Here is a 15171-nt window from a genome sequence, read left to right on the forward strand (position 1 = left end):
TCCTCGATTTTCCCACGAGGGACCATAAGTGTCGGAGCTCCCCGTTTAACTTTCGACTGCGCGAGATAACGTCCTGTAACGTTAATTTTTTCAATCGTTTTTCTTCGAAAGCAAAAATTATCGAAGAAATTCACGATGGAAAAAATCCTGGAAAAAATATACAGGATTGAAGCCGCAATATTCGTTTGGTACGCTAAGACTTTAAGAATTGTTGTTGGAATTATTGCCTCTAATTAAATAGTTCTTTGTGAACGATCAATGCCGCATTATTAAAACGGATATATGTGGGTTAGCGCGGCAAGCGCGCGTTACACGAGCGTGCGCCCGACAGGACGAAACGGTGGAGCGCGCGCGCCGAATTACGACGAATCTTTAAACGGCGCCGGAGATCAAAGGGCGCGTCCGGGGTAAGGATAGCAATTAGTTTCATTAGTAACGAGGTAATTAGCTCCGCGGATGCTTAGGCAGGCGTCTGGCAGAGCGTTCCGCCGCCCCCGCCGCCGGATTCCCGTCCAAAACAGCGCTGGCGAAATGCTTTAAAGACCTCGCCGAATCTCGCCCTCGGGGGAGCTCGGATTTTATCCCGCGAAATAAAGCCGACGGAATCGCGAACACGTGAGAGAGAGAGAGAGAGAGAGAGGGTGGATGATGCCCCCGTTTCGCTTTTACCCCGGCAACAATAAGACTGCGGAGAGAGAGAGAGAGAGAGAGAGAAACGAGATAAAGACCGCCCCGCCCTCCTGTGTTTCCCCGGCAAGCTTTTGAGAAAATCAGCCCGCGACGGTGTCGCGAAATATGTCGCTCGGGAAGGAAAGATTTCTTTTTCTTTTTTTTTTTTTTTATACGTCATCTCCGACGAATTGAAACCTCGGATCTTCGGATCACGCTGTAATTACGTCGCAACCTTCGGGAGATCCAAGGTTGCCGCGTAATTACGGCGCAATCCAAGTTTTGAATTCGCGAGATTAAGAGCTCGACGTGAACTTCGGTAGCTTGGGACCTCGAAAGTTTCAAATTGCGATAGTTATCATAAAGAAAATTTCTTATCAATGCGAGCGACGAAGTGTCCCGGCGCGATATCTTCATTTTTTTTTTTTCAGGAAACAAATTTCAACGTCCGCCGATTTTCAGCAGATATACAAAGACTTATAAATGCATGAATTTAAATTAGGCGCATGTCGTCCCGACTACAAAGGATCCCGCGACGTGTTATCGAGAGAAATTTCGCCGATGGCTCGGTAACCGGCTGATAAGCTCGGCCCGCTGTGGAAAAATATAAGGGGGCGGGCGAAAAAAGGCGAGGGGGAAGAAAAAGGCCGATCGCGTCGGCCGGGCGAGAGACGCGGCTCTTTCATGCATAAATCAGACAACATGGCAGGCACGAACGAACGCGCGGTTCTCTCTCTCTCTCTCTCTCTCTCTCTCTCTCTCGTCGAAGTAGCATCAGCTGAGAAAGGTAATCTCGTATCCTCGGCGACTCATTGAAATTCTACGCTAAATTTCAATCCGCGCCGAACAAAAGCCGCGGCATAGCCGTCGTTCTGCCTCCCCCTTCAGCCGTCACCCCCCTTGTTTCATCTCGTCGAAGCCCTTCACCGTTGCCGGACAATAAATACTTGAGCCGCGCGAGAGCGAGAGAGGAGAGCGTGAAGGAAGCATGCGCGAAAATCATCTAAAAAGAGCGAGTCTTTTTCAGGATCTTTTAAGAGCCTTAAAAAAAAAAAGGAAAAAATAAGAGCACTCGGCGTCTGAGAGAAGAACGGCTCTCACCCTTCGCGCCATTTTTATCTTGCAAAATTTCCTTGCATTACAAAGAGTGTTATTAATATTGTCAGTGTAATTGTTATACGATTGCATATTTCATATTTTTATTATCATTGCATAACTACAATTATTTTTTACGTCTATTAGTAATTTATATATTATTTGTCCTCTCATTTAACGAAGGTCGGAGGTATAAAAAAATTTCGCCGAAAGTTGGCAAATATCTGAATTTCGGTCCGCAAATATTCAGGATCGGAACTTTCGACGTATGCAAAATAAAGCGGTGTGCTTTTGAGGGCCGTGGGTGGCTTTAATAGAGCGTCGCGGAAAGGGGGGGGGGCAAGAAAACTTGCGCGCTCTCCTTCCCTCTCTGGGGCGCTGAAAGTCTAACATGCCCGGTCGCTTTCCCCAAGTTTAATTAGGTACGCCCTATGTATCCATCCTATCCGTGTGTATACAAACCGATACCACGGCGTTCAGTATTGGCGAGGGAAACGGACGTTAGGGATGCACCGCGAACATGGGGCGACAAGGGGGGACCTTAAAAGGACTTTAGGGAGACGAGTAGAGAGAGAGAGAGAGAGAGAGAGAGAGAGAGAGAGAGAGAGAGAGAGAGAGACAGTCGTGTAAACGTATAGGGTGTCCCAGAACTATCTTTCACCGCTTTTAGTTGTAAAAAGTAAGATGTTTGATCAATTTAAAAGCGTCGAAAAAAAACTCTGTAATATTAATTGCTTAAAAAATACTTGAAGCTTTAATTTTAAAAACCCAGAATGTTAAATCGAGGATTGAAAGATTTATAATTGCAAGACTCTAGGATTTTAACTCGACAAGATGTTAAATTTTGATGAAATTTTCTACGTTATATTAAACGTTATAAATGTTCGATTCAGAATTTTTAATATTTGAACTAACAATAAGAGAAATGTGAATGTAATAATGAGTGAACATAATAATTGTGATCCATTCACAAATTTACGAAAAATCGTGAAGCGCTTGTAGTAAATATATAATATTTTATTAGAACTTCCCGCTATTTTACGTCTCGAGTAAGCCAAAATTTCGGATTTTCCGAGAATCTTTCCAAAAATTTATGTCAATTTGTCGTTCAAATATTCGGAAGGAGCCGTCGAACAAATTCGGACACTCCACTGGCGAGGTTTATTCAAGACTTCGATTCCGGGACACCCTGTATACACACATATCGGTGCAGACGTCGTGTGTGCGCGTAGGATGGAAGGAGGCGGGCGCGGGGGGAAGATGAGGATCGCGGAAATGGACCGTTGCCTGGAGCTCGGGAGTCCTACGTCTGCGATATAGCCGGAGAGTCTCGAAGCACCGAATCTCGTGATCGGGGGAGCGGGAAAGGGCCCGACTTTTGTACACGTCAGATTGAAATTTAGCGTGGGATTTCAATGAGCCGCCGAAGTAGCGAGATTACCTCCGACGACTGATACTTTCGCGACGTATTCGCGTTTGCGACTTCGGGAACGATGCATTGATCCTTCTCGTTTTTTTTCTATTTCCCCTTCCTTTTTTCTTTTTCTTTTTCTTTTTTTTTTTTTTTTTTTGTTAGTTTTCTCAGTAGTGTGTCCCTTGCACAGTTTCTGCGCAGAGTCGCGTCCAATCAGCAAGAGCCCCGGTGCTGCAGCGGATTTGTTGTTTCCGAAAGTTCTTCCGAGATCGGAGCTCGCGCGCACACTTAATTCGTCGTTCCTCGCCGAAAGCCGCGAAAGCCTCGCTAGTCGCTCTCGCACAGACGAGCGAGCGAGAGAGCAGCTCTACGTTTCCTCTCCGACTCCGAATAATAATATCCGGCGAACCGATTCGCGTTGTGCTTCGAGATAAAGCCGCGATGTTTCGCGAACTTTGCGCCGAACTTCAGAATCCTTCGCGATCAACTTTTTTTTTTTTTTACGAAAACTGAAACCGTGATGTAAGCACCGAACTATTTAGCGAAATTTGCGTGTATTTTAGCACACAAAAAAAAATGATATTGTTGCAATTAATTTTAATTTTAACGAATTTTTAATGCATAATTGCTGGAAATGCAGAGAGAAACGGCGTAATGTTATTAACGAAAGATCGCTCTCGAATTCATAGCGTCGGGCTTTCGATATTTGACGCGAAATGTCTTTCCGATTAGCCGAATGAATGAAAATATTCGTAGAAGAGCGGAACGCGCCGCGGACGCGAAGCGCATATCGAATCGGCTCCGTAAATACGTTTATAAATCCAATCGCGACGGGGACTGATTGAAAAATCTATCGGAAGTCGCGTCGATTAATTCGGTGAATTCGATCACGATCGCGAACGATGTAAGTCGAGATGCGCTTTCTTCTGCAGTTTATTCAAAATTCACGTCTGTTGGCTCGAAGAACTCCGCGCGCCGGATCGAAATAGCACCCGCGAATCAACTTTGATCGGGATCACGTATTATTCAGCGAGCCGCCGGAACAGATTGGTTTGATGTGAAGCCGATCGGGAGGAGTATAGGACGATTAATTAATTTGATTGCGCTAGATAAGGGGCGGGCCGTTCCTCATTTAATCATCGACCCAGTCGAGACATCTGTTTCGGCGACGCTCTGTTCTTCTCGTCTTTCGATTGGGAATTAAAGAGGCGCTTAAATGGCGCAGTTAAATTTTCATTCCAACGATCGTGAATGATAACGATTTCCATACGGAACGCGCGCGAGCGCGACGGAAATCCAAGGAGGATAAAAATGATAAATTAACGAGGCGTGATGGACATCGCGTTAACCCGGCGCGAGGAGCTTACGATTTTATTCGGCAAGATGTAAGTCGGATGTGGATAATTAATTCAAATGTGAAATATGCTTTATCCTCCCGAGAGATAATTTAATGTCCTCGGTGCGATTTGGAGGAAAGTCCGCGGCAGCGCGAAAGATGCTTATGATAAATTCAGGAGGCGCCTGAAAACTCACGGGATATGTATTGCGCGACGGGCACCGTCGTCGTCGCGAGATCGCCGAGATATTTTTCGCAGCAACGCCGTTAAGAGGGAAGCAATGATCGAAAAACCGCGAATTGACGTACGAATTGATGGAATCTATCAATCGCGACACGACGCCGAGCAAGAGGACTCTTTAAAGTCTCATGCTGAACAGCTGCCGTCATTATTAATTCCGCTCAAACCAATGGCGGAAATTCGTGACCCAATTTGCGTCTGCGAATTATTAAAAGACTATTAGAAGGCATTTGTATCAATCCGTTCTTTTCCACGCGCGCTCGAAAAAGGACGAGAGAGTATTAAGGTAACAAGAAGCGCATTAAATTGATTTCGTCCGAATACTTTTTTAATCAAAATTAACACATTTTAAGCAATAATAATGATAACAATAATTCAATTTCGTGGACAAATATGATCTCCGTTCGTCGAAGAAGCTCACAAGGATCCAAAGGCAAAATTTGTCTATTGTGTTATCGGTGAGAGGTGTTTTAGCAGCAAGCATACGGTGTTTAAAAAAAAAAAAAAAACGAAAAGAAGGTTTGTGAGCGAAAAGAAATGATTTTGCGCAAAACATCGAGGACTTGAAAAGCGCCGCGCGCGAGCGCGATAATCGTCGCCGTGATCTCGCGTTCCGAAAGGTTCCGCGGTGAGGAGGATTAATCGCTACTATAATGATGAATTTCATATTACCATAGGAGTTGTGAAACTGCGGATGGTGCGAGTCGATCCCGGTTCCTGGGTGGTGCATGTCCAGCATGGCGTCCGGCTCGCCTCCGCTCTCAGAGCAGTTGCTCAGGGCTAAAACCAAACCGATAGACACACACCTTGCGTTTACACATCTCATCATTCTTATCTTGGTATCGGTCGTACCGTTTTTAGCCCGCTTTTATAATTTCTTTCTCTGTTTGTCCCTCCTGATTCCGCGCCCGCCCCGCCTCCTTCCCTCGCTCGCTCGCGTTCCGCAAACTCGGGACGGTCGTTTATGTATAATTATCCACCAAAGAGTCTCTCTTTCTCTCGCTTTATGTGACCGACCCTCTAAACGCGCGAGCCAAAGATCCGCAAATGTAAATAAAATAGAATTATTTTAGATAAAATCTCGAGAGCTTTCACAGTTTTGAGCTTTTAAAGAAGAAATTCAACGAAATATAAACAATTCGAGATCCCAAGTAAAGAGAATTTCGAGGATTCAAGAATTTAAAAATCCAAGAGTTTCGAGAAAATTCGCGCAACCGGATATCTAATTACTTGACAGTCTGCAAATTGGAAAATTAAGAGCTTTAACCTTCCCTCAATTTTTAAGTCGGAAATGACGGTGTGTTTTGCGAGCCAGGCAAGGAGCGGCGCGGAGTTTACTCGAACGGAACGTAATAGCTGACGACCGGAGAACGTTTTTAATTAACGAATGAAAAATTCACGCCGGCAACAATATCGTTTCCGCGCTCTATTTCGTCAAGATTGAACCCCACGTGTGCACTTCGCTCTCTTTTCGCTCTCTCAAACGTAACAGAACGAGACACACAGAACGCAAAAAAAGAAAGCACATCTCAAGAAAGAAATCATACAACATAAGACAGGGCGTGTCGCACATTGACTTGAGACTCACGTAAACTTATGGTAAAACTAAAGTAACTAAAATGTAACTAACGGCAGCGGTATCTTTGCCGAACCGATCAATCACCCGCGTTGACATTTATCCGGGAGAAAGTCGAGTATGTTGCGTTGGAACTTGGAAATTTGAGACACCGAGATTTTATTTTTCAGGGAAACATCAAAGGTTCAATGTCGAATCATTTCTATAACTCATTGTTATTTATACCGACATGTAAATTGATGATGAAACAGCATTTTGAAATCGGACTAAGAAATATTGCGGACGTCTCATATTTCTATTAAAACGTGCTATTCCAAATTCGCACTGAATTGCACGACATTGTAAACTCGATTGTCAAAGATACTGCCACGTCAATCTCTACGAACTCCAAGCGCTTGAGTATGTCAAAAAAACATTTGGTCGGGAAAAGCGGGACGTAGGATACGGGACGTGATTCGGGATCTCGGTAGGTTGTTGTTCCTGGTAAAACAGAAAACGAAAAACAGGGAGAAACCAACTAAATCCAGCGTTCAATCGCAGCGAAATACATAGGATGCGAGAAGAGTTCCAGCGCGCGCGTAAAGTCAATTTTTTTTTTGTTGCAGCAAGAGCATGTATCCTGGAAAAATGAAAGAGCCTATCGAAAATATGAAAAACTTCTTGCAATTAAGATGGAGCAGAGAATCCGATTTTCGTTTCATCTCGACTTTTCAATTTCTACGAGCTATTTTCTTAATTTTTGTCCAACTAAAAAATCTGAATGTTCACATCTGAACAAAATAATTGTGGGAAATTTTTTTTCCTCTGTTCCTGATTAAATTATAAATTTCTTCGATTTTCCTTAATTCTCTTATTAAATTATCTCCTTAGTCGTCTCTTTATTCTTTTTAATAAGTTATTTAATTTTTTGTTACTTTTCACGAGGAAGATGATACATGTCCTCTCTGCAATGACCGATTCAATTTTACGATCCTCGTTCAATCGTGGATTATAGCGATTTTCACGCGAGCGGGAAAGCGATCCTTGCGAAACGCGCCGTTCTTTTCTCTCGCGGAGGCGCGAAAACGATAAATGAATATTTCGCAAAGACTTTCGTGGTGCGTTTGTCTATCCGTTTGGTTAAGTCGAGGTTTATTTTCATTCTCGCGCACGTCCGATTTTCTCGAATCGATGCTGCGCTTTTCTCTCTACTTTCGAGACTCTCGGCTGCTTTGCGTATCTTCCATGTTGAGTGTCCCGTCGACGAGCATCTTCGGATGACGACGACGAAGAGGGACTGTTTGTGAAATTAGATGGGGGGGAGGGACGAGGAAACGAAGAAGGCGGCCACACAAAAGTTCGAAGAACGAGAACGAGACGGTCGCATGATAATTGAGTCGAAGTGTCAATTTTACGATTCTCCGTGTGAGTTTCGGGAGAGTGTGAGAATCGCGAATTGTTCTGCAAAAAGAGTCTTCTGCGAGGAACGATCTGAGATTAATGAGACAGAAGGATCTATGCGAGATAGAATAAAATGGTAATGTGTTTTCCCGTTTTTCTCCGCGAATTTATTCACGTGCGCGATTTTCGCGGTTATTTAATTATGATTGTGATCGATGTCCGAGAAAATAATTGAAGCGCATCAATTTTGGAAGTCTTATTTTAGCCACGAGCTCTTTAATATCCATTAGACAAGTGTGTTTTCGCGAAACGGTTATGGCGTGCCAAAATTCAGAAAAGTTTCAAGTAATAATTAATAATATTATATTTTGCATCTGCCTTCTTGAAAAGCGACGGTTTTGCAGTATAAATTGTATATAATGTTCCGCTCTCAATATTAATGTCGAATAATATCGAGATTATAAGCAGCATTTATTTCCATTGGTCTCGATTCTCATAATTAGCGCTAATTGTCAATAATTAATTTGAATATTGTAAAGATGTGTGCGCAAAATTAATGCAGACCGAAATCATATTATCTCAACGATTCATTATTCTATCAATTTTTATCCATTTATTTTCATTGGCAATCTTTTTTCATCAACCATGTCAATTTATTCTAAACAATTTGTATTTCATCAGATTTCATTGTAATTAAATTTCAAGTTTGAGATTTCTGCAAAAAAGAAAGATTTAACAGCAAACGGAGCGAAAATGGCGGACACTTCTTGAAGATTTCACCCCGTGGCACAGTCCGGCTCCGAATTTCCTTTTCTCACGGGATGTCGTCTCGTCCCCCCCCCCCTCCTCTCTCTCTCTCTCTCTCCTTCCGTTTCGTACCATTCTGTACGTATGTACGCGAGACACGTACGTAACAGTTTCGAACATGCCGGCGTGTGTGCGTTTTACAACAGAAAGCCGGTTCCCACTGAACACCCCGTTTACGTGATGGAGAACGAGGGTTCGCAGAAGGAAAAGAAGGACGGAGAGCCCCGCAGGGGTGAGAACAGAGGCAAAAGACTTCGCGTAGCGTGCGTTGCGCGCGGCCTACATACGTATACGGGGTGCCCCGCGCGTACCGTGTTACTTTTTCAATCGCAGAGAATTCGGATTTGTTTCAAAATTACGACTCGGACTGTGAGTTACGAGTTGAAGAGTTTTGACGAATTAATTTTGGGACGCGAATAGATAACAAGATCTCATCCTGCGCGTTATAATTTTAGTTTAATGAAAGCTTAGCGTCGGATGTATTTTTAAAAATATTTTTTTTATCGAAAGTTGAAGATGCGCAAATTCAGGTGGATATTTTTAAGCGCGTGTTTGCGCGCCTGTTTTCTCGGATCTCCCGTCGAAAGTTCAGCGGCGATAGAACCGGGACACATTGTATATCGCATGCGTGACGTGGTGAATGAGTCAGCCGGTGGAAGCGGTATCCGAGAAATTCGTCAGGGAACTTTCCGGAAATACGTACTCCAAAAAGCGGGATGTGCTACTTTCGCAGCCTCGATATAACAATCGAATGGGCATTAATATTTGATCGTTACATGAAATGGAAGTGTCTGTAATCCTTTCCGTTTTTGGATCCTTGAAAACAAGACTTGCTAGATTTTTGGAACTAACGATAAGCATTCGAATGTTCTCTGGGCTTTAATATTCCTTGAACTTTTCGTGTTCTGAGATAGAATTTTTCAACAATTAAAAGTATATTTCTTGTCTATTTGCAGGTCTTTCAAAAGTTTGCGACTTTTGCATGATTAACAATCACCTAGTATTTTTTAATATCCGAAGACATCTGGATATTTCAGAGGAAAAGATCGATAGAAACTTTTTTAAGTACGCTGTATTATTTGGAACCAAACATGTTTTTTCCTGAGATTTTAGATCAAGCATTCATTTTCCAGACTTTGGAAAATTGATTTCCGAGACTAATTTTAAAACCATTTCCTGAGATTATCAATGCAAGTAATATTTTGGCGGCGAGTTAATCGAGGAGCTTGTTTTCAACCTGCGTTGAATAAATACTTGAAACGGTTGGAAAATAATTCTCAGTCATAATTTAAAAAAATTAAAGCGCTTATAAGTTAATTCGTCGCCTGAATTCGCCGGTGATAAAAGTATTCGTCCGAGTACGGTGTCCGTCGGTGCGATTAAGAGGCATCGTTCCAGGAGAGAAGCGCTTATCACAAAACATACCAGTGTCACCTTTCCTTTATCAATGATCTGTTTGAAATTCGAGTCGAACGTTGCACCCGCACGGCGAGCGGAGCACTGCATCGAGTTCTCGAGCGACGCAGTAGCGCATGTAGCAATGTTAAATACGAACACAAAGGCCGCAGCGCACTGCGAACATATAAGCGATCGAAAAAAAACAGCTCATTAAATAAAACAATTGATCAGCGAATATTTTCGAGAGCGCGAAACTGCATAAAGTCTTGTGAAACTTAAAACTTTGTCGGTCGATTTGTATTTGCTTACATAAACTTTGCCGCTTTTGATTCTTTTCTTATACGTATTACGGCCGTAAACGGCTATAAAAGTGACGTTTTCAGTCGCGGCAACCTAGTTTCAACGCGCGGCCAATGTTTTAAAGCGAGCGGACATGCGGGTGATCTTGTCCCATTTTACGCGCGCTGCGCGTTCGCTGAATTTCGCGGTGGCATTTTTGAGCGAAGCGAATTAGCGCGTCGCGTTTGCCAGAATTTTCCGCACGGCCGATTACGTTAATTTATGTTAATTCGATGATCGCGGCGCGTGGCGCACGCTAATTTCGCGATTACGATTTTTAGATACGCTTCGCGCGCGGTGGGGAGCCTCGCGTATACAGGGTGTGGCATCTGAAAGGATACGCCTAAGCGCATCTGCCGCTTTTGAGGATACAGGGATATTATCGTTCAAGGACAAAATTGCATGTGTTACAAAGACAACGGGAAAGTTATTCGTATCATTCAAAAGTAACGGAACATATTCATATGTGTTTTTCGAACGCTTCACCGCGAATAAGTATACACACACACGCGCGCGCGTAAACCGATAGAAAGGTTTACCGTGAAATACGAAAGCCACGATTTCGTTCTATCGGGTCTCGCATAGCGTAACAGCTGTACGACGAAAGGTGTTCATTGATGTGACATCTGCACCTTGATTCCCCTGCCCCTCTCCGTCCCTCTCGCTCTCTCTCTCTCTATCCGATAGAACGTGCGTTTTAGTGAATGACCTCTTCCCCTACAAAAGCCGATCTCGAAAAACGAGCTCTCGTTTCCAGTAAAACAATATCAGTTTGATGCTCAATAAAATTCCGAAATCGCCATTCGGAGATTCGTAAATCTGAATGGATCTTTTAAAGTATTTAACGCTTTAAAACATTATTGTCAGAACAAACTGATGAAAAATTTATGGATTCGAAAAGCGAAGGATCAAATCAGGTTTCAAGTACTTTGATGTCATGTTTGTGGATTTATTAAAGTAAGGATCTAAAAATATGAAGTACGATTATTTTTGATACTAGAATTCAAGAATGGACTTGAAAATACAAAATTGACAAAGTCAAGAACCAAGGAATTAAAACATCGAACAGAATTAAGACTAAAGTTTCGAGAATCCACGAAGCGGAATACCCAAACGTTTAAAAATATCGAAACTAAAATTCAATGTTATATCATTGGCAGGCTTATCGATACGGTTTAACAGAATAAAATACTCAAGTTGAATCTCGGCGTGGATCGAATGGACTCTCATTCTTCGAACGAACCCGCTTCGTCGACCCGTCCGACTCCGCGGTGTCGTTTTAAAAATACATACGAACTCGATACAACACACGCTCGGATACCCGGGGAGAATTACCGGGATTACAGAATTACAGAGTCACCGGGATTACAGAGTTACCGGAAATTTGATTATTCGATCGGGCGAATAAAGCGGGTGCGCGCGAGGCGGGAACGCGAGAGAGCCGGCGGCGAACGCGTTCCCCGCGAGCCGACAGGATATCCCGTAGGAACGACGACGGGCACGCGGGATACGCGCGGGGCGAATTCGTGCTATGCCCGACATGTGATACGCACCGGGGGCCACTCCACACCGTCGCGACGGTGTGCGGTATCGCGTTTCGGCGCGTGCTGCACGACAACGCACCGTAGAAACCGCATCGCCGCGTTTCGCGCGGGAGCGCAACGCTGTTCGAGCGGCAATCGTCGCAGCTTTGCAAACCGTAAGAAAGAAACACGAAATGCCACGTAACCCTTAATTAACCGTGCGGTTAATTCCCCGCCTATTTCTCGAATGAATGTGCAGAATGAAATTCCGGAATCGCAAACGCGAAACGCTCTTTCTTCGGATAAATTCGATGAAGCCAAATTCGTTGCTTTGTTGTTTCGAATTGAGGCAAGAAACGTTGGTTTATTAATTCTTCATCCGGCGACTGTAATAACGTGAATAATTATGTTGCGGGAGTTGGACTAGCGGCCGGCTAAAAGTTCAACCATAAAAGCTAATTTTCTAGCGATTTTCCCTTGACAAATTACGACCTTGCTTCGAACTTCCAAAAGTGCTTGACTCGCAAGACCGTTCGGGATCATTTATTTCGCTGTCAGAAATTTTCTCACTTCTAATGACACTTTGGACAATGTAGGCATGAAGAATGATCGCGCTCTAACAAGTAGAATCGATTCTGACAATATTACGTTACTACATAATAGCTGAAAACTCAATTATATTAATTAGAAGCAGAATATTTTATTTCTTTACCGTTTCAATTGGTTGCAAAATTATTTCCTCAGCTCCAGAAATTATTGTACTTATCATATAGAGCTAGAAACAAATTTACACGGTAATTTCCAAATCATTTTTATTAATTAAGAAAAATTATCGTTAATTACAATATATTTTTTCTATTTGAAAAATTGTTTCGTCGCTTCATAAAAATATTATTACGGACTCCTAACTTTTTATTTAAAACAGATCTTAGCAGAAGAGCGGTTAAATTTTCACACTTGATGTTGGGCGAGTTCTATCATGAATTTTTCGAACGTGGGAAGTCAAAAATTCGCGTTTACAAGGACGGCACAGTATTGATCGCGTTGTTAAAAACATAACATAGCTCGCGGTAGCCGCAGTAGCGATGTAACTCCGCGATAAGCTCGTGAGACAGGGAAACGACACAGCGGTATCGATTCCTTTTTTTTTTTTTTCATTATGTCCAGTGTGTGTAAGAGAAGACGCATGTGTGCGATGCGGCTGATGTAAGATGTGCAGCGTGATGTCAAGCGTTGGACGTTAAGGGAAGACGACATTAATTATGCGCGCAGCATGCCTGCATTTATTAGATACATCAGCTTCGAAATTTGGCGAAATTCTCGCCGCGAAATGCACGAATATCTCTCCTCTCTCAATATTTCCTACAAATTTATAAATCAAGTTAGATTCTCAGAGTCTTTTGATCGAAAAATTATTCCAAATTGTTTAAATTTTATTTCAAATTAAATTTTGGATTCCCAAATCTTTAAAGATATAAATCTTTTAGATTTTTAACGATATAAGATGTATAAAATAAGTTCTGTAAACGATTACTTGAAAAGTATCAATAAATCTGAGTTTCATAGCTCGTAACTTCATAGCGTGTGTCTGAAAATTAGAAACTTGTCTATCTATAAGAATCTTGTTTATTACAAATTTAAATTTTAGGTTCTCAAATTTTTTAGTCTTTTACGATTAAAGATTCGTAAAAAAGATATTATCTTTAAATAGTTACTTGGAAAACATCAATTTAAATGAGAATGTGATGGCTCCTGACATGTACTTATAAATTGTAAACTATCTATAAATGAAAGAATGTTATTTGCTGCAAATTTAAATTAAAAGTTTTTAGATCTTAAAAAATATGTCTTTTAGATTTTTAACGATATGAGAGAAATAAAATTAATTTTTTCAAGCAACTGCCAATAAATCTAGATGAAAGCTTCATGGCTCGTAATATACATCTCTATAAATTAGAATCTTGTCCTCTATAAATAAGAATCTTATTTACTGCAAAATATAAATGATATAAACTTCAGATTCACAAATCTTTAGAGATATAAATCTTCCAGATTTTAAAAGATTAAAGGTGTGTAATATATATATATATATATAAGACACATAAAGTGGAATTTGTGTTATCGTTAAGCGGTACTTGGAAAATGCCAATAAGCACGTGCAAAGTTAAGCCGAATGAGAGTTTTACGAGTCGTGACACATATGTCTGTAAATTAATTAGCCGCTTTAAAATATTGTTGGCGGGGGATGCATCTGGCGAAAGTAAATAGAAAGACACGAGGAGCTCCGCGATTAATGCACCTGACCCCCCATGTGACGATCGATAACGACGACGACGACGACGACGTCGACGACGACGACGACGACGACGACGACGACGACGACGTTGGACGCAATTAAACGCAAATGACATCTAGCCATGAGGCGCACAGTCATTACCAGATGAATTCGAGCACGAACAACAATAGCGGCGCATAATAAAGGCAATTTATAAGAGTGCAACATTACGCTCGCCGATTGATTGCCGTTTTGACGGTCGAGCGAATTATTCATCGGCCGTTTAGAGCTTCCCGGAAAACCCGGAAGGCGCTCGATAGACTTGCCCTCGAGAAAACCTATTCTCCGCGATTTCTATTCTCCCACAAATCGGGCTAGCAGTAATTTATCGGCTTTTCTCGCGTCTGTTTCGGATAATTTGAATTTTTATGCCATTACGTCAATTTTAATTCATCAGTTTTATTTTAATTTCCAGAGACGCTAGTAAAAATCTCAGCAGAATTGTTTTCTACTGCAAATTAGAAGCACAATTATTTATCACTTAATCAGATTTACTGACTGTGGTCGTGATTTTTATTTAGTTTAGATTTTTAGGGAAGCGTTTCGAAGCTTTGCGAAGCGTTTGCCGTTTTCGGATGCGCGAACGTGTCCTAACGAGACCGGATTCTCTCGCGTAAGAGAGAGAGAGAGAGAGAGAGAGAGAGAGAGAGAGAAAGAGAGAGAGAGAGAGACACACACACGTGGGAAACAATAGGGGGAGAGTAAAGCTCTAATCTGAAGGGGCACACTGAATCGAGCCCTTCTTCTTCTTCTTCTTCTTCTTCGGCATTGTCTCTTCTCCCGAGCGAACCCTTTGCTTCTCTCGTGCGCGCCGCGCCTTTTCTTCGCTCCCCACCGGCCTTTTCCGCGACCCTAAGAGAGTTTCGTACCACGAGGGGCTGCCGGTAGAACAGTCACCCGTAGAGGTAGTCCCTCTTCTCGACATTATCTGCATGCCTCAGTAGACGCGCAAAGGAACGACGGAAAATGTAAAGAGAGAGAGAGAGAGAAAGAGGGGAAAAGGAGAGGACGAGCAATTTTTATTTTTCTTAACGCGAGAGCGCGGCGGTCACGAAGCG

At 42.4% G+C, this 15171-nt stretch overlaps 1 protein-coding gene across 7 annotated transcripts in view; it reads right to left on the minus strand.

Annotated features, from left to right (window-relative positions):
- Positions 1-15171, minus strand: part of LOC105676735 (hepatocyte nuclear factor 6-like) — an 80170-nt gene that overhangs the window by 57612 nt on the left and 7387 nt on the right. For 4 of the 7 annotated variants that reach the window (XM_067360158.1, XM_067360159.1, XM_067360161.1 and 1 more), the window contains exon 2: positions 5428-5535. The exons of the other annotated variants lie outside the window; for them this stretch is intronic. In XM_067360158.1, coding sequence (XP_067216259.1) covers positions 5428-5535 — 108 coding nt within the window. The remainder of the gene's footprint in view (positions 1-5427; positions 5536-15171) is intronic. 7 annotated transcript variants of the gene reach the window in all.

This window comes from Linepithema humile, chromosome 8 (assembly GCF_040581485.1).
Source record: "Linepithema humile isolate Giens D197 chromosome 8, Lhum_UNIL_v1.0, whole genome shotgun sequence".
In the NCBI taxonomy this organism is placed as follows: domain Eukaryota; kingdom Metazoa; phylum Arthropoda; class Insecta; order Hymenoptera; family Formicidae; genus Linepithema; species Linepithema humile.